The sequence below is a fragment of the Oncorhynchus clarkii genome, chromosome 7, assembly GCF_045791955.1.
Source record: "Oncorhynchus clarkii lewisi isolate Uvic-CL-2024 chromosome 7, UVic_Ocla_1.0, whole genome shotgun sequence".
NCBI classification, from domain to species: Eukaryota; Metazoa; Chordata; class Actinopteri; order Salmoniformes; family Salmonidae; genus Oncorhynchus; species Oncorhynchus clarkii.
Window position 1 is genome coordinate 23,436,005 of NC_092153.1, and position 27,662 is coordinate 23,463,666.

At 43.6% G+C, this 27,662-nt stretch overlaps 1 protein-coding gene across 4 annotated transcripts in view; it reads right to left on the reverse strand.

Annotated features, from left to right (window-relative positions):
- Positions 1–3,275: 3,275 nt before the first annotated feature.
- The window catches only part of LOC139413084 (zinc finger E-box-binding homeobox 2-like), a 77,065-nt gene continuing 52,678 nt past the window's right edge, over positions 3,276–27,662 (reverse strand). Inside the window, exons 3-10 of one of the 4 annotated variants that reach the window (XM_071160131.1) lie at positions 21,654–21,905; positions 17,645–17,713; positions 15,165–15,371; positions 13,805–14,019; positions 11,555–11,663; positions 9,114–11,206; positions 6,925–7,027; positions 3,276–5,368 (exon numbers count right to left, since the gene is read on the reverse strand). In XM_071160131.1, coding sequence (XP_071016232.1) covers positions 4,791–5,368; positions 6,925–7,027; positions 9,114–11,206; positions 11,555–11,663; positions 13,805–14,019; positions 15,165–15,371; positions 17,645–17,713; positions 21,654–21,905 — 3,626 coding nt within the window. In that variant the 3' untranslated portion in view covers positions 3,276–4,790. Of the gene's footprint in view, positions 5,369–6,846; positions 7,028–9,113; positions 11,207–11,554; positions 11,664–13,804; positions 14,020–15,164; positions 15,372–17,644; positions 17,714–21,653; positions 21,909–27,662 lie in introns of all 4 variants that reach the window. The other 3 variants (XM_071160129.1, XM_071160130.1, XM_071160128.1) reach the window with 3 other exon arrangements.

The following is a 27,662-nucleotide window of genomic DNA, read 5'->3' on the forward strand; positions in this document are numbered from 1 at the left end:
TGTCCCTGGCAAAGTTTTGTACAGAAAACCCTGAAGGAGATCGCTAGCTTTCAGAAACCTGGCTACTATAGCCTAATCACCCTGCATGGATACGGGATCATGTGGTTAACTGTTTCATGGATAAGGTTAAAGAAGTGTCACTTTGTTTTGGTCAATAGTTTAATCACCTCGGAATCATCCCATCCTCCTATCCTATGGCACCGGAGGTTATCATTGTCGTCGGACAAAACTGACCAGTAATTTAAATAGATATGATTACACCTACACCGGCATGCTGGGCCTAGCACGAATTAAAGTCCCCTAGAAATGTGTAATGAGTGATGTTCCCTGTACCCAGCTGAGGCCCTGCAGACACAGCCATGATCCAGCATTCTAATCACCCGTCAGCCAAAGCCGCTGTTGCTTTGCATTAGAATCTGTGTTTGTGCATATCAAAGATTCCACAAACGCGTTGGCAAAACACATAATCACTTTCCCCTCAGAGAGAGAGAGAGAGAGAGAGAGAGAGAGAGAGAGAGAGAGAGAGAGAGAGAGAGAGAGAGAGAGAGAGAGAGAGAGAGAGAGAGAGAGAGAGAGAGAGAGAGAGAGAGAGAGAGAGAGAGAGAGAGAGAGAGAGAGAGAGAGAGAGAGAGAGATGGATTTTTATAAAGGGGTGAAAGTATGGATAAACAGTGCAGACTGATTTGCAAGGAAAGAAAAACAAACAAAAAGAAAGGAAGCCTTGGTAGAGAAACTCCCTGAAAACGATCAATGTGTAACATTGCCTCAACAAAAGTGTGCCTTCTCTATGTCGAGCAATGGTTTGCTATGGTATGAGAGTGCATTGACGGACTGGGGGAGGAAGGGTCCAACTCACCATATCCCAAGACCAACATAGTCTAAATAGCTTACTTTCATGCAACGCCTGCTTTTCCCACCATGCCTCCTTTCCATACCACGTCAACTATGCTGCCTGGGTGTGAACAAGGGCATCAAATAATACATGCAAAATAATAAAAGTCTATGCAGGGGCCTTTGCTCCACACAACGCCCAACCCCCTCCGATTTTGGAGAGCATTGTTGTCTTTGTGCCCTTTACAGCTCTCCTGCCTCCTCCCCACTCTGCATCTGCTGCATTCATCAGAGTAGGGAATGCAGGCAGGGCAGGCTTGGCCCTCTAGCACTCCCTCAACTGAGAGTGATGGTATTCAGTGGGCTTGTCCTGATCCTTCACCTTGGAAATCAATGCATGAGATAATGTTGAAATATGTCAGAATTGTATGCTATTGGTAAATAATGTATTGTGGTCCATGCACACAACACATTTACAGTTGAATTTTCGGTCGGTGAAGTTGCCTGTGTTTACAGCCCTTTCGAATAAATCGAGTATTGTACATCATCGGTCAGAAATGCATGTGTGTCAGCATCTTTGTCGCAGATGGTGTAGTCTTTCATGATATGCAACACATTTAAAAAGTTGAGAACTCCTTGGCTTGCCACCATTCTCAGCAGTGCATTGGAGCACAAACTTCACGAGAGACTCTGCCCTTCAATAAGGATGTAGGTCTGGTTGGGTGATTTTCTTTTATTATTATTATCATCCTTTTTTTTTGTGTCTGTTTGTGTCCCACCACTGGCACACTGGTGCACCACCTGCTCTGGGTCTCTTTCTGCTTGGGCCAGACTGAACAGCTAACAGCTGGCTGCTCTTCTGACACTCTGATTGGCTAATCCCTACTGGTCACTTGTACTTCTCCTGCCTGCCTGCCTGTGAACTTTCTCTCTCCCAGTGCCAGGTCTGGGCCTTCTTCACAGGGGCCGTCCTTCATACGCCCTGAGAATGATATGGGCAGCATATGGGGATATGTAAATAATTTAACGAGGTCAAAAGTCTGAGCTCTCCCTCTCTACCTCTCTTACCCTGGATATATCCTGGATTCTACATCAACCTCCTCTTATTTTATACATTTTTCGCTATGTGTTTACTAAATGTTTTGGAAATAAACTAAACGTTTTGGAATTAAGTTGCATATCCTTTGTTCAGAGTTAATTCTACTGAAAATACATTTTTTTCAGTTCAGTGGTACACACTTCTATACACACTTGTATTTTATTTTCCTTTTCATCTGAGAACTTGGGAATGCCAAGGGACATAAAGTTTCCCTATATAATATGTCAGCGAGGTACAGTATGTGTTGAGCCAATGACAACATTAAGTAATGTAACCATAGTAAGACTTGGGAGATATCAATGGAAGCAATTGCACACCCTGAAGGCAAAATCTACACTTAATGTCTGAGTCTATACCTAAAACCAGTGGTGAGTCATCAGAGTACATATGTTCCAAACACACCACCAATCTGGCCAAAACATACGGCAATATGCCATTATTAAGAGTTACTGAAACAGCATGTTGTCATTAGGTGTTTTTTTTCCTCCCAAACATTCGACTAGCTTGGTTAAGTATTTTCAAATGAAGCTTTAAAAGGAAACTGTTCTTTACTTCAAAATGATTGACTGGGGGAGAAACAAATAACAGTACAACGTAATGATCTTAACGTAATGATCTTAACGTAACAGAACAACCTCCTAACGTCATGATCTTCCTTTTTGTGGCTCCGAAGGGTACTAGAATGTGTCAAATACTTTCCACCTGGAGTGTTCTATCCTCCTTGAAGGCGTCTTCTCCTTACCTCTGATCTCTGTGGAAGCGTCGCATTCTTAATCGTCCCAACAGTTAACAGTACGTGGTTCAATTCAATGGGCTAATCATTTAAGACCTCCCCTTTTATCTGTGAGACAGCGCCGAGCGATCAGATGGCATCAGGATCAATATGAAAATTGGAATATGCAAAGCATGCTCTGCGTTTGGCATTGCTCAACCTTTTCCCCCTTTCATCTCCTTAGCCTTTTGATGTTGCTTTGAATCTGCGTGTGCAGTGTGAGCGGTTAATAGCTGTAAGTATCTTCACGCTAAAGTACTTTTACAGTAGCCGGCGTCCACTTTTCATTTCAGTGACTGAATTTGTTTCTTTGCTTTTTTTTTCTCTCTCTTGGTCATGTGACTGTCATTAAACAACCATTAAGTCTGTTGAATGTTATAAAATATTGAAAATAATGATTAAAAAAATAATTAATTATTGTGTGACTCAGTGTGTTGAAAGTTGGATTCATACGAGGCAAACTCTCAATTTTGGGGGAATGTGGGTCTTTCAGACAACTCCTTTTCTGAGTGACAGGTGTAGTTATGTGGCACTGCTACAAAAGCACGAGAAAAAAACATGAAACATAAGGCCTTTGTGTTCTGTAATTTGGCTACTTTTATTCGAGCATGGTTATTTCCAAGAGAAATTACAAATGAAAAATTCAATAATACTTTTACAAAGACATTTCAGGAAAGATTTTCTTCAGTCATGGTATCATACATTGTATCTTAACAGTCCCTCTTCATTTTTTTAGCAAAAAAAAAAAAAAAAAAAAAAGATGAAGAAAGTGGAATTTTTTTAGTTAAAAATACAGTGTTTTCACAATATTGTATAAAAGTTCCCAAATTTGGAATTTCCAGTAATTGGAAAATAAAGGAAATAAAACAAAATAATATAGTTGAAAATTTGCATTTCACAATTAATGTTTCAAAACACAATAAATGCTCTCTTTACGTAAAATTTGCCCCAATGATCAACGCCAAGTTCATTTTTACTAAAATATATCTATATATTGAAGAACTATAATACTGTACACTACAGTATGAAATAAATAAAATTAGGAAATATAAAATGGGCCACATAAATAAAATGTTATTCAACCTACAAACAAAATGAATGCAATTTTGTTGTTTAAAAAAATTGTTTGGTGTAATACTGACAAAAGTTAATGAAATAAACCTGAAAATTGCACAGACATATGTAAACTAAGGAGCTGCTGCCTAGTGTCCTAATACTGACATGGGTGCTTGAAAGAGCAAGGTGAGCTATCTCTTAATACCGAAGCTGGTGAAGAGGTAACATGTGTCACCCTCCTTTCACACAATACAAGGATGGCACTTGCAGAAACACACAGATTAAAAGGTTTGCATATAAGGCTTTTTCTTATCAAAAACACCTTACAAAGGCTTTCTCCTTCATTGTTCACACGATCCTTCCATCTACTGTACTGTGCTGCCAAACTGTTTCCCCTTCCATTTCAAGGTCTCTTTAAGACTTCAGTATCTTAAAAATCAAACAGATAATATCTGTTAAGTTCCTTCACAGAGAAATTCTGAGGCCTAAAACTGTGTGGCTAGCTGGCCTGACGACAGGGCAAAAACTATAGACAACACATTAAGTGAAAGATAAGTAATACAACCGATGGACTGTAGCGTGGACACTACTGCTTTTTTCAACACTGTATAAATATATACATAGGCAATACTTTTTTATTATTTTTGTAGTGATTATAGAAGCGAAGTGCAATTTGTACAAGTCACTAGTTTGTGCTATAAAGACTATGGGACACAGAGATTTTAGGATGTTAGCACCACACATATTTTTAGGCCTTAATACTGTACAATTTTTAAAAAATGGATTCATTTTTCATTTTTGCATAATGCAGCCTCCCCCCCCCACACCCCCCACCCCAAAATCAAACTTCAAATCAATGTCTCCTCGGGCAGACATATACAACCACCACTCCTTGAGTCCTTCAATACAAAGCTTCCTAGAAGCTTCAGGCACGTGCATGTACAGCGTCAACACAGCAGCGTTTAAAACCAAGCAGGTAACAATACGGAACAGAAAAGTAAGATGGGAAGCTTTTTAAATGCAGTAGTTTTATTACATGCCGTCCTCCATGTTGTCCTCGTGATCCGATTTGGTTTCTGTTTTCCCGTCAAAAGAACTATCGTCCATCGAGTGCTCGCCGTTCTCCTCCTCATCCCTCAACGTGTCTGGATCTGTGTCCATGCTCTTGTTCTCGCTCTCCTCTTCCTCCTCCTCAAAATCCTCTTCCCTACGTCCTATTTTCGCGTACGTTCCTTCAACTTCCTTTTGGCGATCTCTCATGCCTCCGTTCATCCCGCCCTCCCTCAGAATGCCCTCGCGGTCCTCCAGGTCGGGGTAGCCCTGAGGAGTCATGCCCTGTAAGTAGGCCCGGCTCAATAGTAGCTCTGTGGGCTCTAGGTGGCCCTTCTCCCGGGCCTCTCTCTCGGCCGCTTCCCTCTCCTCGGCCTCCCTCTTGCAGTAAGAGTAGCGGTGGTTCATGTGCTGGGAGTAAGAGCCGGAGTGAGAGAAGCGCTTCCCGCACTTGTCGCACTGGTACGGTTTCTCGCCCGAGTGCAGTCGTGAATGTTCTATAAGGTGATGCTTGTGTTTGAATGCCTTCTTGCAGATTTGACACTGGTGTGGCCGTTTACCTGAGGAGACACAAAAGGGAGAGGAAAGCAGACATGAGTTTCCCAGCTCGCTACTTTGTTACTACATTTCACACAATTATAAACATCAAGAGGAGAACAAACACAAACCAAAAGTACATTCAGATGATTTGAATGGTACGAAGCAACTTGAACTATCATTACAATTTCCATGCTAGCTGTGTCGTAACTTATTTGTTTATTCCAAATGAGGGGATAAACAGCTTAAATAAACCACAGGGTCTGTCATGTGTTTACATTATGAAATTCCCTCCTATCGCTAAAGCATGGAGGAACAGAATCACAAACACTTATTTTTCGGCGTAAGTGCCACACTGATGGATGCAACATAAATAAACCACCGCAAACTAAACAAACAGAAAGCTGTGACAAATAAGTCAACAAATAGGAGATGAAAATTGAACAAGAGACTCCTATGGCTACCCTGATAATCTCAGAAGAATAATTGTAGTTTCTAGACGCCTCTGTCCCTCAATTATATTGGGACTCATCTCTACTCACCATGTAAGATGGGATACCCTGAATGCAAAAGTGTGAGACGAGAAACTCGAGTCGCCCTACATTGATGGAGTGTCACTTCATTACATCATGCTACCAAATGATCTGGCTAAATAAAAACTCCCCCAGCAGCCAGCAATGGTGGCTGGTCATGGTGTATATCATGGGGTGGGTAGTCGGGGACAGTTGCACCCCTTTTTAATTTACTACACCTCAGTGTAGAACTGCCGTTCTTGCAAAACACCTAATACCACAACCAGATCAACTGCAGGCTACATCAAGCATGTTCTGCTGCGTGCATGCACAGAGTCATGTGTGTGAGGAACGACACAACTTTTAGTGAAAGAGTTTCATTGTGGGAAGTGCAATTATTATTATTTTTTTTAAATAAAAAAAATGGCATCAACACACAAATGTTCAGTGGGTTAAACCGATCGATCACTGATTAGGGTGATAAGTCAACAAAGGACCGTTTAGGTCAAGTGATACCGTCAGCAGTCTGTCTCTGTCTCTTTACTAGATATACGTGTGTTTGCACATCATAATAGGGTTCATAAAGTAGCATGTGATGGATATAATTAGGAACGGCCAAGGATGACATTTACTTCAGACAGTGCCCTCATGCATTATGCAAAGCAATGACACAACATTTAGTTTGGAACTTTCTATCCCATTTTGATTTTAAGTAGTGCGCTCATACACGCAGAGAAAATGCATTTCTGGCATAACCCCGATAACGTAACGTCTTTGCGCGACATATTTGAGCGAGTACATCTCCTCGGCCCTGTCAATGAAGAAACAAGTTAGGTCTCGATTTTACACACAACTGAAAAAAATAAGAAGAGCAAAGCGAGAAAGAAGTGGGGAATGAACCAAAATGAAACAATTGAAAGGGTTTAGTCACACAACACATTAGAAATCAAAGCAACGGGGTAAAATAAGTGTTCCGGAACAGTATATACCTGTGTGTTCATATTTGTGTCTTAGGAGGGAACTGCTCTTCTGGAATGTTTTGTCGCACAAGTCACACGCGTACATACCACTTTCTGTCTTCTTAATCTTCTTCCGGGACAGACAGGAGTCTGAATCGGTCATGTCATCCAGTCCTGACATGTAATCGGCTGTTCCGTCGAGCAGCTCCCCCTAGAAAAGGACACGTTGATCAATCCACACATGTCAACTAAATACAGGTACCGTGCCTCCTGATGTTTGCCTGCATGAAAGACAGAGTGGAACTTCCTGTTTGGCCTAGTTGCAAACACCATTACAGACCTCATGTGTAAATAAGCAAATAAATATATAAAAAGCGGGCTACATTGTAATGGTTGAGAATCAACCCTGGATGTTTTTTTATTTTTTATTTTTATTTTTTTCTCAATCTCCATATATTTGAATCCACATCAGTTTAATTTTATACATGAAAGAGTTTTAATTCTATACACATCTGTTCTTTATAAGGGATAATGAAAACCGAAAGGCATAGACTTAAATTAATTGGGGGAAAGTATTATTACATTAGGAGAGGTCATAATAATAAGAGAAAGCCCTTTGCGGGGCCATATTGTCATATTCTTCTCATTTCCAACTCATAATGATTAAATCAAGAGGTGTTCTAAATGACCAATATGGAGACGCACCACTGTTCTCATTAAGAAGTGCTCGCTCTGGTCTGACAATGATTTTGTCTTTCTTTACACTGTTTTTTAAAGAACAGAGCTACTATCATCCCGCCATCAATTTGAGCTAAATGCCCGTAGCTGTATTAAAAAAAAAAAAATCTAATCTAATTTAATAACTTAGAATAGGAAACATTATTAATACTTTTTTTTGTTATCAAAATGGTTCCCTCTATGTTAAACAGCCTTCAGCATTCAGTGGGAATGAACATGGAGCCTGTGCATTATTAACCTGCATGTAGAAACTCATTTTGGCTTTAGAGTGCTAATGTCTTTCAAATAAAATACAAGAAAGTGGCAGAGAATTGGAGTCGGAGTCAGATCCTCTGTGCTGTGTGCAGCTCCAGGGCTTACCCTTTTCCTATTGCACAGATCATGTACACGGTTTCCCACACACAATTCACAACACACAACACCTAAGGAGAAAAAAACTAAATAAACTAGGCTGAGACAGATTGATTTTAAAGGGTACGTAGTCTAGGTTTTACTCTGGAATAGACTACACTGAACAGCTGGAGACATGATGCTGCCTGCACTCTGCGGTAAGGACAATTCACGGTGGAGTCTGGCAACAACTGAATCCCCCACATCATAACCTCTTCTCAAACAGCAATTACATGCTGATATCGCTAATGACGCCTGCTTGGAGAACTGAACGACTCCAGGCGCGTTTGACAGCTGGTTATCTACCTGACTGTGTTTTCTCCCTGGTTCAACATGCTGCAGGTGAGCATTTGAGCTCAATAGAGTACCTTTTAATTAGTGGCACAATGAGCAGATCATTTTAGAGAATTTGAGAGGAGGGGGGGGGGGGGGTAGAGACGGAGGGAGAGAGAGAGGGAGAGAGAGAGAAACGGGTTAAATATGGAGAGAGATAGATGGAGGGTGGAGGGGGAGAGAGAGGGGGAGGGAGAGAGAGAAAGGGGTTAAATATGGAGAGAGAGAGAGAGATGGGGGGTGGAGAGGGAGAGAGAGGGGGAGAGAGAGAAAGGGGTTAAAGATGGGGAGAGAGAGGGAGAGAGAGAGAGAGAAAGAGAGAGAGAAAGTGATTAAAGATGGGGAGAGAGAGGGAGAGAGAGAGAGAAAGGGGTTAAAGATGAGGAGAGAGGGAGAGAGAGAGAGAGAAAAGGGTTAAAGATGGGGAGAGAGAGGGAGAGAGAGAGAGAAAGGGTTTTAAGGATGGGGAGAGAGAGGAGAGAGAGAGAGAAAGGGGTTAAAGATGGGGAGAGAGAGAGAGAGAGAGAGAGAAAGGGGTTAAAGATGGGGAGAGAGAGGGAGAGAGAGAGAGAGAGAGAAAGGGGTTAAAGATGGGGAGAGAGAGGGAGAGAGAGAGAGAGAGAGAGAAAGGGGTTAAAGATGGGGAGAGAGAGGGAGAGAGAGAGAGAGAAAGGGGTTACAGATGGGGAGAGAGAGGGAGAGAGAGAGAGAAAGGGGTTAAAGATGGGGAGAGAGAGAGAGAGAGAGAGAGAGAGAGAGAGAGAGAGAGAGAGAGAGAGAGAGGGGGGATAAACCGGAGGCTTAAAAACTAAACCACAAGTGGCTTATCTATTTACCTGGAAACCAGGCTTTCGCTGGTATTTTCTCCTCTGCTGCTGCTGCATCTCAGCAAAGGTAGCTGCTCCTGTTGCATAAGTGTAGGCCATGTGTGGTAGGAAGCTCATCTGATCCAGCCCTGGGTACGGCCTCAGCCCAGGCATGCTGGCCTGCATCGGCGACATGAAGGTGGCAGGTGGGAACGCGGTCTGTTGCGGAAGCGACGTGTACATAGGTTTGGCACCGAAGGGGTTCATCCCGAACAAGGGGCTGGTACTTTTGTTGAAGTCTCCATTGAGGTGGTTCTGGCCTCTGCCTTCAAACTCCTTCTTGAGATAGGCCAGGTTAAGTGGCTCTTCGAAGTGTTCTCGTGGGGAGGGAACACTGGAGTGGTCATGGTGGTTAATACCATTTAGTTTAGGTCTGCTCTTCACGGTCATGGCGTGTTTGGGCTCCTTCATGAGCTTTGGCAGTGACAGGTCCAGTGGTTGTTCAGACAGGTTCATGTTGAGGTTCAGGTCCTCAGACATCAGGCTGTTTGGAGTATAAGAGCTACTCTGGGAGTTTTTGGAAGATGTGGAGGAAAGGTTCAAAGGAGAGGGTGTGCTGCTCCTTGAGAGGTGGTCCATTTTGGAGTGGTCACCCATGTGTTTGGTGTGTCCACTGAACGTGTTGGCTTTCATGAGTCTGAGTTGGTTCTCACAGTTGTTGACGTTGTTATGGAGCTCTGCCATGGAGGGGGACATGATATGGTGGTCACGGTTGCGGTCACGGTCATTACACTTGATCAGGGACACTGGGGATCTAGCTGCCATTGAGTCTTTAGTGGGAGTGTGGTTGTGGTTGTTTGCGGCTAGAACCATATCTGCATGGTTGTTCCTTCGTTGTTCTAGTGGAGGAGTTCTTGGGGTGCCGTACTGGAAGACTTTCCTCTGTTCGAACCACTCTTTGACGAATTCCTGAGGAAGGCCGACCGCTATGGAGATCTTCAGTAGTTCCTCTGAATTGGGCTCCATGTTCATAGCGAAGTAGGCCTTGAGCACTGACATGTGGTCCTTGTACGGGTTGATGGGGCTTTTCTCAGACAGCATGGACGAGAGCAGGAGGGCATGCTTCTCCGTAAACATCCCCTGTTTTGTGGGCATAAGGTTCTCGCTAGTCTGGAGAACAGTCTTGATCTCCTCATTCATTTTACACAGGTAACGTTCATGCTGATGCAAGGGAATTGGACCTGGGAAGGCTTCTTTGCAGTATTGGCAAGAAAAGGGTGTAAACATAATGTTGTTCTCATGCATCTTATCCTCTGTACCTAAATCTAGCATGTGGTTGGATTTCTCACGTTTGATAGTGCTAATTTGCCTCTTTGAGTCCGTGGTCAAGCTCTGGAGACAAGCTTTGGCTTCGTTCACTTTTTCTAATGTGTAGTCAATGATGCTCTTAGTAGCACCGTTATGGCTGACGACTGGCAGACCAACCTGGTGACCCCCCTGTGACGTCAGTCCCTGTTTCTGCTCCTCGATCTGGTTCCCGAGCTCCTTCATGTAAGCCTTGAGCCTGGAGATCTCCTCCGGTTTGCAGTCCATCTTCTGCCTGCACACAGTGTTGTCCACGATCTGGAGCACCTTTTGGACCTCGCTCAGGTTGTTGCTCAGGGACGGGTAACCAAGGAGCTGTTGTTCGATCCCTACCCCCAGGTGCTGCATGGGGCTCTGGGCTGAGCAGTGGATCCCTAGCGGGCTGCTATTTCCCCCCATCCCTCCGTTCATGAAGGGCCCAGGCGCGCCGAAGCCATGGGAGGCCATCATGAGTTTGTAGTCGTTGAAGTCGAGTGGTTCTGTTTTGATGTTCAGGTGGTGGTTGTTCTGGTCCTGGTGGTGGCCCAGGGGCTTGCCGTTTCCGTTCCCGTTCTCTAGCTTATGTCTCAGCTGGGTGATGGCGGTGTTAGTGGGGGAGGACGAGGCTGATGTAGGGGAAGAGCCTGTCTTCATGTTGTTGCGCATCCTCCCGTTGACTGCTATAAGGCCGATGCACTTCTTGCTGCTGATGTGTGAGCTGTAGGAGCCTGAGTGGGAGAAGCGCTTCTTGCAGTTTGGGCATTCGTATGGCTTCTCACCTGAAAAGAGACAACGTATACTTTTAAAAAACATCTGCCATGAACACATTTAGAATGGCATAATGAACACACGTATTCTCAATTATTAAATACAAGTGGGCTAAGGGAAAATGTATCAACAATGAACACCTTTAATGAATGCCAAACTAAAGTGTTAACACTGAACTGCTCAATTGTGAGATTGGCAGATAGAAGGAAACAAAGTAGCTCAAGTCATTCATTGGAACAGTGGGAAAGAGAAAAGAAAAAGGCAATCGATTTTTGCACACCCTGTGCGAAGTTCACCACAGTCTTAAATCAAGGTTATGCATATTCTAAGAGGAGTGCACAGGCCCCCTTGCTACCCACCACTGTGAATCCGCAGGTGTTCCTTCAGATGGTGCTTGTATTTGAAGGCCTTGCCACATTCTGTGCATTTGAACTTGCGGTTGCCAGCCCCCTGGTTCAGCAGTTGGTGCTATAGAGAAAAGAAGCAGGTATTGACATGAGTTCTGCTAACAACATTACAGGGGGAAAAGAGTTCACTAAATAATCACAATCAGCCCTCGGTGCAATCGACCGACAAGCCAAATGTCTCGCGTTGCTACACAGCCCATCTTGCCTCTTTCTACTTCCAACTCCAACGAGAGAGTACAAGAGTGGCGCTGATAACAGAGGGAATCACATACCTTTTAATTTCCTGGCTCTCGAGCTCAGGAAGCATGCCTTTAGAATTTGGCAGCCAATAAAATAAAATAAATGAAAGGGGCTCTTTAAAAAAATATATATATAGTTTCCCCCTCATTAGAGACAAGAGATCTGATCTACTTTTATTCATTTGGGGGTAATCACTCAAAAGATATTCTGACTATTTCACAAGAAGTCCTTCCCTGTATTTCACATACCTACGTACAACAGTAATTTTACATGAAGAAACAACACATTTACATAAATGTTGAAATGTCTTAAATTGGAACAGATTTCCACTAATCATTTGAATCCTCAAACGTCTCTTTAATAATCTTAGACTATGCTGGATAGGATGGGCCTAGGCCTTGATTCTCTGTTCAAAGGTAAACATCAGTTGCGGCCCCTCAAATTTGCAATTCAAACAGGGGGAGGCCTCTGCCTGTTTAAAAATCCAAATATAATAGTAATAACAACAACAATAACAGCGCACGTGCAAACGGGGGTGGAGGGGGGGGGCACAGCAGGCGTGCACAATTAATTCTGAGTGGGAGGTGAACACGTTAAATGCTTAGGCAATACAAAAGATCTCTCAGCAGCACTCGCTACGCGGGCAGCCGTAGCAGAAAGATGCAGCCAGCGTCCTGATCCAGCCTGACAACTGCTGGGGTGTGCTGACTCTACCCACATTCCTGGGGAGACAGATGGCGTAAGGGAGGACACAGGGAGGATTGTTCAAACGGCAGCAACCTTCAAAGATCGAGCAGGAGTGGGTCTGTCTGTCGGTGGGGGCCGCCAAGCGCCAGTCAGGGACCCCACCGCTCGTACGTTGCTGAGTTGCATAAACAAACGGCAACAGCTGCTTTGGCTCCCCCTGCTTCCCTCTGAGGACCGCAGTAAACTTTAGTTGTGCCAATAAGATACAATCATTCTCGAACCCTAATTGTCAATGGCACCAACACCAGCAAATGTGTTTTTTGGGAGAGGGGGACTTGCTATCCTAGATGACTCAGGGAAGGTTAGGGATGGGATGGGATGTTGGATGTTGTTGTCGGGGCGCATGGGCTGAGTATTCAAATATTATTGGCTTGTATTAATGACATGTTTTCTCTTGATTGGTTAATTGGATAGGGAGAGTTATAGGTTATTTTAGAATTTTGTGTGGTGTTTATGGCGAGGGCATCTTTTCCTAGGTAGAGACAGCTCTCACGGGACTGGGACTTGCCTGTAAGCCATGACACAATGATTCACTAACTTCACAACACATTTGATCTTTCTTTCTTCTTTCTTTTGTACCCCAAGAGGACTTAAATTGTCACTGCCGGGTTTTGTTCAGATTCACTTATTTTTAAACATGGTTGGCAAGCAAATGTAACATCTATGAATAGAAGGTGTTTTTTTTCCACACAGGGAGTTGGATTTGATGCATGGAAATTGCCAACAAATTCCCAGGTTAGTTTATATTTAAAAAAAAAAAACACATTGAGAGTGAGTGAGACTCAATAATAAGTGTACATGTTGATTCTGTTTACGCAATGTAAGGAAATGGTGGAATGTATGACATAGTACTGCATAAAGGAAATGCTTGATTTTAAAGAACATAAAATCTACTAGTTGAAGTGAAATTAAGGAGCAGATAAAATGTCTAAATTGGAAATTAACATAATCATTCGATCGTGAACATAAGACGGCAAAATCATATCAGACGGGGCCATCAAAAAACCATTTAGGGCCTCAATTAAAGTTATTACCATTAAAAGATCTGCATCTTCAAAATGTCATGAAAAATTAATAACGACTGCCAATCAAAATTATATCATTTCCTCCAAGGGATCATAGCACATTAGAAATTAAGTGATAGGGTCATATGATCCTGGAAGTGATTGAAAACAGCAACCAAAAAAAAAAAAAACGAGGGCATATGATCCTCACCTGATCTCTGCCGGGCTTGTGTGTGGCCATATGTCGCTCAAGCTGAGTGCGGTAAGCAAACGTGTAGTTACACAGGGGGCAGGCGAAGTTCTCCTCGTTCTTCTCGTGGCGGTACTTGATGTGCTCCTTGAGCGATGTCAAGCGCTTGTAACCCCGGTCGCAGTAGGGGCAGGTCAACAGTTGGGCGAAAGCATCTGGAGTTCCAGGTGGCAGGTCTGGGTTGGGGAGACGGGGGGGGGAGAAAGCGGTCCAAAAGGTCAGCAAATCAATGGCAGCTAATGGGCGTACTGCCCGGAATGGTATGGGAGGTATCACTGCAATCTGCTCTACAGAGTGCCATCGTCTCAGGCTGGCATCCATGCCCTGACACACACATACACACATAGACGCACGCGCGCGCACACACACACACACACACACACACACACACACACACACACACACACACACACACACACACACACACACACAGAGACTCTGCCCCTCCTTTTTTTATATCACATACTAAGACACATGAACATTCCCGCATACTAAATTGAATGAGCTTTTAATTGACCGATACACTTCCGAATGTGTTGCATAACATACTTTTATCTTAGTTAAGTAATTGTGTTTTTTCTTTGACTTTTGATTTAAGACACAAACTGAACATGATATCTGATCTTACACTGATATTTGACAAATGTCAGTCGGAAATAAAGCACCATGACCTGGTTTTTAAGAACACTACCTTACCCACCCTCCCCCCTCGTCCTTCCTTGCTCCCCTTAAACCATAGTCCCCTCGCCTAATTGCTTTTAAGTGGCTTATTTAATACCATCCCCCCACACACACACACTTTCATAATTTCTGAAGTACAGATCATAAATCCATTCTAATTCAATCCCTGTTCCCCCGGGGTCTGGGAGGTGTACTATCTTATTTCAGACCTCTGGCAGCTGCTGCTGCTTAAAGACTGGAGAACCGAAGGTAAACACCGAGGCATCCAGTGAAGAATCTGTGAGACCAACAGCTGCCCATGTCACTGTGCCACAGAGACCAAGAAGAGTCCAGCCACACCACTGCTGCTCTGTTCTCTTCTGGGGAACGTATGTAGAAAGAGTCTCAAAGGAAGAGTGCTGATCCAGGATCAGCTCCCCCCTGTCCACGTAATCTTATTCATTGTGATCTAAAAGGCAACACCGATCCTAGATCAGCACTCCTACTCTAAAAGGCTTCAAACATATGGCCCCAGCTCACCCCTGCCCGTGTAATCTTATCCATTGTGATCTAAAAAAAAAAAAGAAGCAAAACTGATCCTAAATCAACACTCCGTCTCTAAGACGCTTCATACATACAGCCCCTGTCTATGGATTCGTACCATTTTCCTCCTGGCCGTTTGTATCAGACGCTTCGGGCGTGCCCATACGGGACAGCTCCTCTCCCTCGGGTGCTTCTGGGTAAATGATGGCAGTGTCGCCCCGCTGCAGGTACTCAGCGATGCTGACCACGTGGCTCTCCTCCTGGAGCTTGCTACGCTTGGCGAAGAACTCCTCAAACTCAGAAGTGCAATCAACAACATTCTTAACTGGAAAGAAGAAGAGAACGAGAGAAGGAGGAGGGAGAGAGAGAGAAAGAAAGAGAGCGAGACATAGAGAGAGAGAGATGGGTTTAAAAAAATGGGATTCTTGATGTGTGTTACAGCAAAACAGGGAACTTGTCGGGTCTAACTGTGATGAAGAAATGCCACAACAGACATTAAGAATACATCTGAATTACTGTTTTATCATGTCACACAACAGCCTCTAAAACAAGAAATATGAGTTGAAGTACCACCTTAAATCATGGGGGAAAGTATTTAAGATAAACAGATTGTATTTACTTGAAGCATATTACCAGTGACACAATAAATGTGGGGAACACAATTTAAACTGGTCAAATTACTTCTAATGTTCTGTATCATACTTGACAATGAGAATCACTTGTATTTTACAATGTTGAATCTTTAAGATTATCGAAAGACATCCATTTATTTAATTACGCCTCAGCGTTTAAGCCTCTTGATTAACATTTTATTTACACATTGTGTAGCAACAGTACAAACAAATCCCCTGTGTATTGACTTCCACACAAGGGGTCAATAAAGGGTTCTGGTTAGTTGATTGGCTGCAGAACAGATTACTGAGGACAAACCACAATGTTGCACAAAAAAAGCTTTAACCATAGTCAAGAAAACACTTTTTAAAGCCGCCTTTCTGAAATTGCTGAAGTCACACATTACGTGTTTTCTCATATTCTCCAGTCCCTTCTCGTTGGGGAATCCCAAAGCTGCGGAGTAGAGATAGCTGTGGCTCCAGTAGCAAACAAAGCTAATCAAGAATCTGCAACCTTTCATTATTCAACAGAAAATGATAGACCCTCAAAGGTTCACGTTCATTCAAAGCTGTGCTATACAGCATTGCAACAATCTGAGGCGAGTCTACATTCTATTGCATTCCACATTCTATTGCCCCCCCCCCACCCCCCACCCCCCTATCATATCACTGTTATAACACATAAGACATTGTCGTGCTAAATATTACAGGACGTCACACAAACTGCTTTATTTGACTGGATTTAGATGGTTACTTGTTTAATTAGACATTTCCAAGCCAAGGTACATTTTTATATTGTGATTTGTTTGGCAGTGATTATTTTACGGGCCCAATTTGTGAAAGGTCAAGGTAGTGGATTCGGTTGTCAAAAGTGGCATGAAAATGTCACTGGTGCCAAAGGATCTTTTATGAAATCGTATGAAACAAATACGAACTAGGCAGCTCAATTTCCTGCATTCTCATTAGGACTTTGTGGGAACAATTTGAGAATCATCTAATGTAAATTTAGAGACAAACCTGGGAGGATGCTTGAACTCTCTTCGTTGGATTCACATCTCACCGTTAAATCTTAAGGATTAGAAATACATTCAAAAGATCAAACATAGACTCATTTGATTTTGCAAATGAAATGCAATTTAGGAAGTCGCTGTATTGCCAAACAAGCTACAAGCTCAACCTCGTAGTGTCTCCTTTGAAATTTCCCCTCTAAAAAAGAGGGACTACTTTCTTCTCTGTAATAGAGGAAATCACCTGGAGTGCTAAGAGTGCTTACAATTTTCATTTCTTAAATGACATCACATGTAATCCAGTGGTGGGTTGTTGCCTTCCAATGCAGTGCCACTACCTTGTTTCCACGACCTTAATGTCCTGAACGGAAACATTTGCGGTGTCTAAATTTCCACACCAAAAAAAAGAAGAATAGAAGATTTCTAAGGAGGGATGCCCGTTAAGTGGTGAGTATTTACTCAAACGGTGCCGAGGCCGGTTGTCAGCAGCGGTCGGGATGATATCACGGAGGGAAAACTTAATGCCCAAGAGACTTGTGGGTGGAAATCAGCTTTGTTTACTTAATTAAAAATGGCAGGTAGGATTTGGTTCCACAGTTTTGTGTAGAAAGGACCATGCAGGGACACTAATGCTCTCACGGACACAGAGACACACAGCCACACAAGGATTGGAAGGGTGGTTGGTCTCGGCCTCATCTTTCAACACAATACAGATATAGGATCTTCATTTGAGACAGTTTGCTACAGCAGGAAAATAATCCTGCAGCGACAGGAAATGTGAATTATTATGTGGATTATAATTAATGGATTACAATACATTTTGGTCCAGGACTATGCTTAATCTGTGTCTGGGAAACCGGCCCTACAAATTTTACATTTCCTTCATTGCAGAAAAGAAAAGTTCTTCTGCAACAGGCTGATCAAATTAAGATCCTACATCTGTACATCAAATCACCTCACAATGGATTAAATCAACTCACCTGTACCGTTTCCAACCGTCTGAAGAGTGGTGTCAGGCCCCATAGTGTCATAATCATCTTTAATTTCATCTGTGGAGAAAAGTAAGGGAGGGAGGAGGGGAGGAAGAAGGGAAGAGGAGGAGAAGAGAAGTCCAGTTCAATGTTCAGTGCTGTAGTGTACCAAGCAAACCCAAGCCTCACAATGAAGCCTTCAGAGGAAGGTACTGAGATATAAAGGGCTTGCTGTGTTGCACTGTGCCGAGGCTTTGTGTGGCATTCTAAATGAATGCTATCATCAGAAACAGACAGGGCCTTATTTACCTTAAAAACAACAACAAGCAGTGGGAAAGAAAGCTGCTCTGTCATTCCGGGGGTAGCGAGAGTTGCCAGAAAGAAAGATTAATTCAAGAAGCCAGCCCCATCCACCTGAACAGTCAGACAGGAGTAACCGGCATAAAAGGCCTTGCAGTTGTTACTCCCTCACTGTGACACTACCAATCTACACGCGGCAGAAAAAAGGACAAACTATACAGGGGGTTTTCACAGAAAAAAGGACAAACTATACAGGGGGGTTTTCACAGAAAAAAATGTGGGCTGTGGGCTTGGACTCTATTACCAATCAGCGTAATGCATAGTCTTAGGAACACCAAAGGCAGACTTGCATTTTGTCCTGGCACAGGTAAGACAGCCATAAATAAAGGACCCCAGATTGACAGACAGGCTCATAAACAAGGGAGGGAACAACTTTGGACATTGGTTGGTAAATTCTCTGGCCGTATAGGTGGCGGCGAACAAGAGGACATTGTTGGTGTTCAAGTCCACAGACAATTAACTTAAGGAGTCCTCTGTGACTCCTTTCTTCCGTCCTGTGTTTGAAAATTAAATTAAGGTACTTCCGAGAAGATAGTGGCTGGTAATAAAATGGCTCCTGTCTCTCTCTGTTTCTCCTTGTTTCAGCCATGTGATTTCTATGGTCTCAAGGATACTGTGTTGCCATGGAGGGGTAAACAAACAAATCAATGGATTAAGGGAATAGAGGATTTCTCTTCTTTACTGTCTCTTGTATCTTGGACTTAACAGAAAAACATTTTGGAAATGAGTTTGAAAAGTAGCTGACAAGCTGTGTAAAATCTTCAGAATAAAAAGTGAATTAGCAATCACGAATCAAATGCATAAAAAATAAAAATTATATATATATATATACTGTATATTTTGGTGTAGAGCGAAAAATCTGTTGTTTAATGGTTTGGTTCATTAAGCGAGGGTTTGTTCTGTTTCTTTCGCTTGAAGTGAGATGGTTTCCTTCTGCACCAAAAATATATATATTTTTTTAACAGCCAATAGCTTCAGAGAAAAAAAAATGGACTCTTTTGAATGAAAAGTACTCAACTTTCCCTTGACATGAAGCTTGACTGTGTGGCGGAGAAACTTGCCAGCCATTTTCATTTGCATATGAGGGGGTTTGGAGTGCCGTTGTCTTCTCAGTAATGACATCAAACCAGGCTGCACTCTAAGGAAATGGCCCTTTAGCAATATTGTTGAAGATACACTGGAGTATTGTGAGCAATCAAAAAAATCCTCCACCACAGCCACAAATATAATTCTGGCGTTTAAGAGACCAGCATATATGAATAGTTACTTTTTTGTCATTTATAATTTACTGAATGTTAATCGAGCTCCCTTTTCCTCTTGCCCTCGCGTTTCTTTTTCCCTGGAAAGTGGGAGAGTTCGCATGGATGCAGCCATTTTGGTTTTTCGCAGCCTTTAGTAAATCCAATTTCACTGCATATTTTTTTGTTGATATGACTCAAAGGAGCACAAGTGGGGATTTTGCTTTTCGTTCCCTCTTTACCTTGAACAGTCCCTATTATCTGCGTGAGGTCAAGGAATGAGAGTGAGGGAATTTCCAGCAGGAGGTAGGCTAAGACCACGTACACCTACCTCACTTCTATGGCCCTTTGCACAGATCCTTTTTGGGCCATTTCTATTGCTTCTGACAGCTACACATCCATTGGAGAGAGAGGCCCGTTTTTATAGTTGAAAGTGTAATGTGAGTCGAGAGCCAGTCTGGTCTGTCTCTGCCTGATAAATCATGCAAGGAGAGGGGGGAGCGTGAGCGAAGGCCCGCGCCTCACTGAAGGACGATGTTTAAGTTTCTGACTGCGACCGAGGAGGGGTCCAGAATATCTTTCCCCTGCCATAAGTCCACCTATTTACTTAACGCCATTGATGCTGTTTGTTTGGAAAACATTCCTATTTTTATGGCCAGTTACCAGTGGAACAGGGCGCAGTAAAAACAAAGGTCCTCCTCCTCCTTTCTGTTAGTTCTCTGAACGTCCTTGAACAGAGCCGGGCCGGGAGAAGAAAGAGACAAGGGCAGACAGGGGAGAATGCAGGTGATTTCTTTTAGAGTGATAAGTGATGTCATGTATTCCGGCCCACTGTGTCCACCGCCCCATTGTGGGATGAAAGAATGCCAAGGACCATTCTAGAACACAAAACTCTGATTGTGCCGGGCACCGGAAAGGCACAGCTAAGAAACTTTTGCCGTGCTTTTCCGTTCAAAACCTGCCTCCTCCGGACAGAGTACTAAAGCTGACGTGGAAAAGGCAGGGGAGAAAAGCACAGCTTATCTCCGGGGAAAGTTATGTGCTGAGGTATCATTGTAGACAGTAAGGCACCGTGAGAGAGGAAAAAGGACAGTCAAACATAGTGCCCACAAGCTTGGGAAAGAGAAGACTCCCATCATCTGCACTAATGAACCACACAAGGTCTCAGAAATATGGCCGAAGACTTTTTATCACATGAGAAGCAGATTATCTGGGAATTGCAACATAGTTGAATTACAGACATTAAGGCACCACGGGCTTTTATCAAATAAACAATTACTGTACGCTTTGACTACTTGTTTATTTTTTATCTTGATTTGAACATTTCTGTTTTGAAAGAATCAAACCCCATATGAACTGTTACTAGCGGGGCAGAAATAGAAACAGAGCAAAAATAATACAGCGACTGTCTGCGACAACTATGTTTCCGATTTGCATGTCGATAATCAGCAACCACAAGGTGAACTTCCTCCTTTTTTTGATAGAGGATCCTTTTTGGAGCGCAATGACATTTCAGGGGGAGAAATATTTCCCCCCTTTCCAGCACTCTACAGAGCCCAGTTCATTAGTAGAAATGAATAGGCAACACACCGGCTCATTTAAACGGGACGTCTTACATGAGTTTGCGCTACACTCTGTTTCTGTCACACCGCTGCGAGAATCATTGACTCTTATTATACATGTAAATGGCTATCATAAAAATGTAAAAAAATAATTTAAGATTGTTAATGACTTTTGCAGCAGTCTGGCTTCCTTTAATGATTATCCCCTAGCCCTAATTAAAAGTATTTATCTTTCAAGCATCCATGACTAGGCTCTCCGCTCTCAGCGATGCTCCAAATGAAACTAAATGGAAGGCGCCACCGAAGTTGTACGCATCACCTGCCCGAAATGATCTAAACTAGATTATTAGCAGATGAAGCTATATCAATCACATACTGAAAGTCTGATCATATTGCGATAATATAGACAATCGAAAGAGGGCGATTCTAAGATGCTCTTAATTTTTTTACGATTGAAAAGCTATCTGTTAAGGAGGATAAAGACGAGAATAGACATGGTCGGAGATTTAGCGTTGGGACGAGCCGAGTGAGTCTCAGTCATGTGGGGTGTAGGAATCTCCGACATTCCTCTGCCATCTTACGTGGCACCGACATACGTTTCCTATGTATCGTCAAGTTACAGTAATGTCTCCTGACTCTGCTTGCCCCTGTCAACTCACTGCATGTCAAAATGTGGTTTGATCTCATACACTTCTTATGACTGGCAAGCGCGGTCAATCGCTGCCCCTGTTACTGCGGAGGTGGTGATGGTGGAGGGGAGGGGGGTTGGCTAACCTCTCATCTCATGGAAAACAAAATAAATCTGAAAAACATTTTGGCTGTGATCCGCACGCTTTTGTGTGTGTGTGTGACACTCACCAGTACCGTCGACTGAGGCGTGCAGCATGTCGTTGTCATGCCAGACATGGTCTACTCCGCTGTCCCTCATGTCATCGTCCTCATCCTCCTTTGTCATCAGGGCGTGGCCCACCCTCGGGGATCCAGCGTCGTGGTTGTTCAGGCTGGCAGGGCTGCCCACCCCGTTAAGTAGGCCGTCCTCCTCCGATACCAACAGCTTGTCCTCATCCTCTGTCTCTGAACCAGTATCCATCACATTCTCGTAATTCAACGCTGCAATGAGGGAGAACACAAAACAAGATGGGTCACTGCAGAGGAATTCATGTTTGGTGTTCATTGTACTGACCCTGAAATGGGAAAAAGGTCAAAGAGGATTATGTCCTCAGATGAAGTCATGATTGCACTGCACTGTTAGGAGCTAGTAACACAATCGTTTCGCTGCACCTGTTATAACATCTGCTAAACTGTGTAAGAGACCTATAAACTTTGATTTTATTTGATTACAGGTTTAGACCCATTCCTGTTTGAGACGTGGGCCCTTTCTTGCGGGGGGGGGGGGGGGGGGGGGGGGTACATCCCAATTACAACAACACCCACCGCGACAGACTGGGATCTGTAACTTTAACCATCATGGTGAGTGGAGTCAGTCAGCTGCTACGTAGACACGCCAAAATAGCCACACATTTTCTCCCCAGTAGACTGCCTGAGATGCCAACCTAGCTACACCTTTCAGTTGGGGCTCACAGATCTGAAGCATACCCAACGTGGCTGAGATACTCTGCACTTCTGATATTTACAAATGTCAAATAGTCATACCACCCTGGATGGAAATGGCTTAACCCCTAGTCATTTCATCACATTCACCACTCCTACGTAAGTGACGCACCTACTGTACTGTGTTTTTCCCTCAGAACTTGACAGAAATCAACCGTCAAGTCAGATCTTGACAATGATACATTAAATAATACATGATGATACAATGATACATTAAATAATATAAAATACCCCTAGCTTCATTGAAACAGGACCTGCATCCCCTTTCCCTCCGCCCCTTTCCCTCCGTTCCCTCTCCTCTTGTCTTTTTCAGGGAGTGTTTTCAATGAGTCATGGTTTGCCGAGAGAAACACTTGCGCAGTCGAGCCCCGCATTAAAATAACTCACACAAGTAGCGGCCCGCTTGATTCCACAACACTTGGTCCCAGACACATGGCAGCCTCTCTTAAAAATAGGCAGCCTGTAAATAAGGGCCGTGAACTCAATTGAAGGTGGCTGTTTGTGAATTAGTCTGCCCTCGCAAGGGCTGTCTCTCTAGCCTCTCCAGTCTACACACAAGGTCCATAAATTGTCTGTCCTACGAAGGAAGGCAAAAGACTTATTAGAGGAATAAACACAGGACGTTACCTCGGCGAGAGAAACAGGACCACCGCATCACACACCTCACTGCTAGTTCCTAAAACACTACTCTGTAGAAACAGACTCAAAACAACCGCAGATGGGGGGGGGGGGAATCAGAGTATGACATCATGGGAACCAATTTCAAATGTGGCTAGGGGAAGGTGAGGAAAAAGCAGAGTGCAAAAATGTTTACGGTCCGTTTTAATTGCTGTACTGTAGCTATAAATGACTACTAAATACAACTCTAAAACCTTCTAAAATTCCAAAACGGAGAAGGGAAAATAAATCAGATATTTACTTGTTATATAGCACGGAGAGAAATAAGATTACGCTGAGCGTATACAGTACGTTCATACATGATCTTTGCATAATCCGCGGGTCTGCACTTGCCTTCCGAACAACAGGCGCAAATTACAAGGAAAACGACTGCGTAGACAGGGCCAGCAGAATCAGCTGACCTGGTTAGAATACCAATTGACGGGGGAAACAAAACCTTTTCAAGAGGTGTGACCACAAGGGTTTAGGCAAGTTCAGACTGGGTAATGCCCTCAGACATGAAAAAAAGAGAAAGCCAAAGAAAAGCCAAAAAGAAAGTGAGACATTCAAACTCCTGCTGTGTGGTCCCCGATATACCTTGGCCCACAATTGATAATATGTTAGTATTATTATTGTATTTCCCCTTTGGTCCCTTACCAACTTACCCCTAACCCCCCCCCCACACACACACACACACACCCTAACCCCCCCCCCACACACACACACACACACACACACACACACACCCTAACCCCCCCTTCTTAGCAACACAACGTGCTGTGGACTCCCTACTCCCCTTTCTCCCAGGCAGGTTTCTAAGGGTGGCCTAGCAGGCGGGCGGCAGGGGGTAACAAAGAAGCAGGAGGCCTGGGAAGCTATTACCCCGCCCCCCCTTGCAGACCTGATCTCTGGACACAGCCTGAATACCGACGAATACCCAGGAGGGGTGAATGACATTATCTAAGGATGGACAGGTTTTAAAAGGCCTTTCTTTGCACCCCAAACCTCTCATAGGGCATTTTTCAGTGTGCTACAGGTCCATGTGCAGCGTATAGGTTAACGCATGAAGAGAGGCGCTACAATGTGACGTCTTCAATATTGAGCAACGGACCTGGAGACAATGGACCTCGGATCATAGAGGGGACGTGAAGATCACCCCACCCCTTGAAAACCTCTAGACATCTACAGTTGTCCAAACCAAACCATGAAGAGCTTCTAACGCCAGGTTGGGGGTCTGTGCTTCCATGCAGGTTACGTGTTTGTGGGGAGAGGTAGGGAGTAGGAGAGGGGAGATCACTGGATGTGATCCAAGCTAGAACATTGGCTATCAGACAGAGCATTACTCACCAAAGAGCCTGGAGAAGACAGAAATGACCGGGTGCAACTTGTCAATCAAAGAAGCAAGTAGCATTGACTTCAGAAAGCCTGCTTTGTTGAGGTGACATCTCTGACAGACGCCTCAGTATAATGTAAGCACCAGCCTGACGTCGGGCATTGTACTCTGAAACAAAGTCATTTCGAAACCTACTAATGTTAGCCTACACTCTGCCATTATTTTGTTCTATACCTCGCCGCTAATCAATCTTTTGTGTTTCTAGACGAGATAGACAAAGAAATCATCATGTTTACTTTCTAGGGCTACGTTTTCTTTCAGATGACACTTTCTATTTTTCTCCTGCTTTAGTTTAAGTGCCACCCGCAACAAAGGCAATTACAGCTGGCATTTTGACTGATGCTACCTGTTACCAGCTGATTTCACCAGCTCTCTTCTTTCTTCTGATTGGAGGTAAATAAAGGGAAGGACTTTTACAGATAATTAAAATGACACTTGTAATTGCTCACTTTTTGAGTCTTGCTTAATATCAGGCGTAACTCTTTCAGAACTCTGGTATTAGGCTGTCAGGCATACCAGTGCAGAGGGCAGTTTCAAAAGTGCATTGATTATGATGTCGATAACCTTCCACAATGACCGTTTTTTTTTGTGTGTGGAAGGAGAGGAGAGAGCGAGTCACCCTTTCAACGTCTGTGGCAAAACAACAACAAAAAAAGGAGTCTGATTGAAATCTCATCAACTTTCTTAAAACAAATAAAGATAATCGATATTGACCATCGATATTTCGACTGTGACTGTTTCTCTGTACCCTTATAAAAAAATACAAAAAAGGTCATATCAAGTCATCTAAAACTAAAAGATTCTACCAAAGCGAGAAAAAACAGCATGTTAAAACCTGTTGAGGATTTAGCGATCCCCTTTGGGAACATCCCCTCCCACGTTCAGCTGGAACGGTGGCGCATGGAACGCAAAAATATTCTTAGAAATATTTAACCTCCACACATTAACAAGTCCAATAGCTCAAATGAAAGATAAACACCTTGTTCATCTACCCAGAATGTCAGATTTTTTAAATGTTTTACGGCGAAAACACACCACATATTTATATTAGACCACCACCGAAACCAAGACAAGAGGCAGCCATTTTGTCCCAGAAAATATAAAATTATAAAAGCAGGATTAAAAAATAAATCATTCACTAACCTTTTGAAAATCTTCATCAGATGACAGTAATAGGACATGTTACACAGTACATTTTTTTTTCTTCTCAATAATATGCCATTTATATCCATAAATGTCCATTTACATTGAATTCATGTTCAGAAAATACTCAAAAATGTCCGCAGAAAATGTAGGTAGCGCCGCAAGATAACGTAAATAGACATCATAAACTTTGACTAAATATACATGTTCTACATATAGTTAGAAAGATACACTGCTTCTTAATTAAGAACAAAAATGTGATTGTGTTTTACTGTCGAGCTGTTAAACAAACCCTAACTCTCCCACTACGAAATCTGCGTGTCGTACAGTCAGACATCAACCGTACAACCCTTGAGGCATACACTGACCATCTGAACATACCCAAAGCACACACTCAAATAAACATACCTTGGGTGAATGTGCTGCAAACATGCATCTATGTGCCTACTCTTCCCCTTTTCATACACTCTTCCACAAATCACCCTCAACGGGCTCCCGAGCTGGGAGGCGTTGGATCTGCACTCGATCCATAACGAACGACCCAGAAAAAATATCCAAATAACCACTTCTGTCTCATGGAACACATGACACAGGAAGGCGCCAGAAGATCTATTCCACCCAGTGTGTCTCTATGTCCATCACAGTACCCTATATTTTGGGGGCAGAGACTTTCCCATTTCCAGCCAGCTTCCCGTTAGATTGTGATGGGGAAAGGTGGTAGGTGACTCACACTGAGAGCCTGGCTAACTGACCGCTGAGGCTTATAGCTCCAGGTAATGTTGTGTTTCCTGTGGCTATCGGCGTCGGTAATGAGCAAGGACATTCACCCTATTGGAGGATAACTGCCCTGTCTCATGAATGAGAAACATGCTGATCACCTGAATGGCTAGGAGGGCAGGGGGGGTAGAGGTGGAGAACGGGGGAGGTAAAGAGGCATTAAGGTAGAAATTAGGTCATAGCCTTGTGGCTATGGTTTTTTTCTCTCTTTCTTTTAATTAAATTTTTTTTTACCCCCTTTTCTCCCCAATTTTGTGGTATCCAATTGTTAGTAGTTACTATCTTGTCTCATCGCTACAACTCCCGTTGCGCCCAGCCCGCCACAGGAGTCGCTGGTGCGCGATGAGACAAGGATATCCCTACCGGCCAAACCCTCCCTAACACGGACGATGCTAGGCCAATTGTGCGTCGCCCCACGGACCTCCCGGTCACGGCCGGCTGCAACAGAGCCTGGGCACGAACCCAGAGTCTCTGGTGGCACAGCTAGCACTGTGATGCTGTGCCTTAGACCACTGCGCCACCCGGGAGGCCCTGGAAGGGGTTTTAACAATGACCTTTTCACTTTCAAAATTCCTTTTCACGACAGAGTTTAGGGTAGGAAGCGTTTGGGGGTTGTAGGTGGGAGGAACCGAGGGAACGTTTAAATATATTCTTCTGCCTTTGGAATTTTTAAATATGTCTAACTTTGGCTTTTTACTCATTAGGAGCACTGGCTGTTTTACATTCATTAGAAATACCGAAAATGCTTCTGACTGTCTGTCTGTATTCCAGTGAGATACACAAGAATGCTTAAGATCTTGTCCAAGTCTACTGGCCTGGTGTTTCACATGGGCCAGACCAAGCAAGCCATGAGCAATAAAAGGACAGTGGCAGAGGGCAAACAAAGAGCTGAAAGGAGAGGGGCAGCTTTGTGGAGGCGATGAATGGTGAAAATTCGACAATGTGTAAACCAACCTGGGAGTGGGGAGTACGTGTGTGTGTGTGTGTGTGTGTGTGTGTGTGTGTGTGTGTGTGTGTGTATGTGTGTATGTGTGTGTGTGTGTGTGTGTCTCTCTCTCTGTCTATGTCTGTGTGCATGGGAGTGAGTAGTGAGTGATTCTGAGTGTGTCAGGAAGGGGTTGGTTATGTTCAATAATGTCTGCCATGAGGCACACACAGTAGCCTGATTCTAATTGAATTAAACTCCCATTTATTTGCAGAGGCCTGAGCAACAGGCTGGAAAAAAGAAAGCTTCAAGGTTTTCTTAACCGCTCAGAGGGCCCACCTTTACTCGCACTGTACAGATC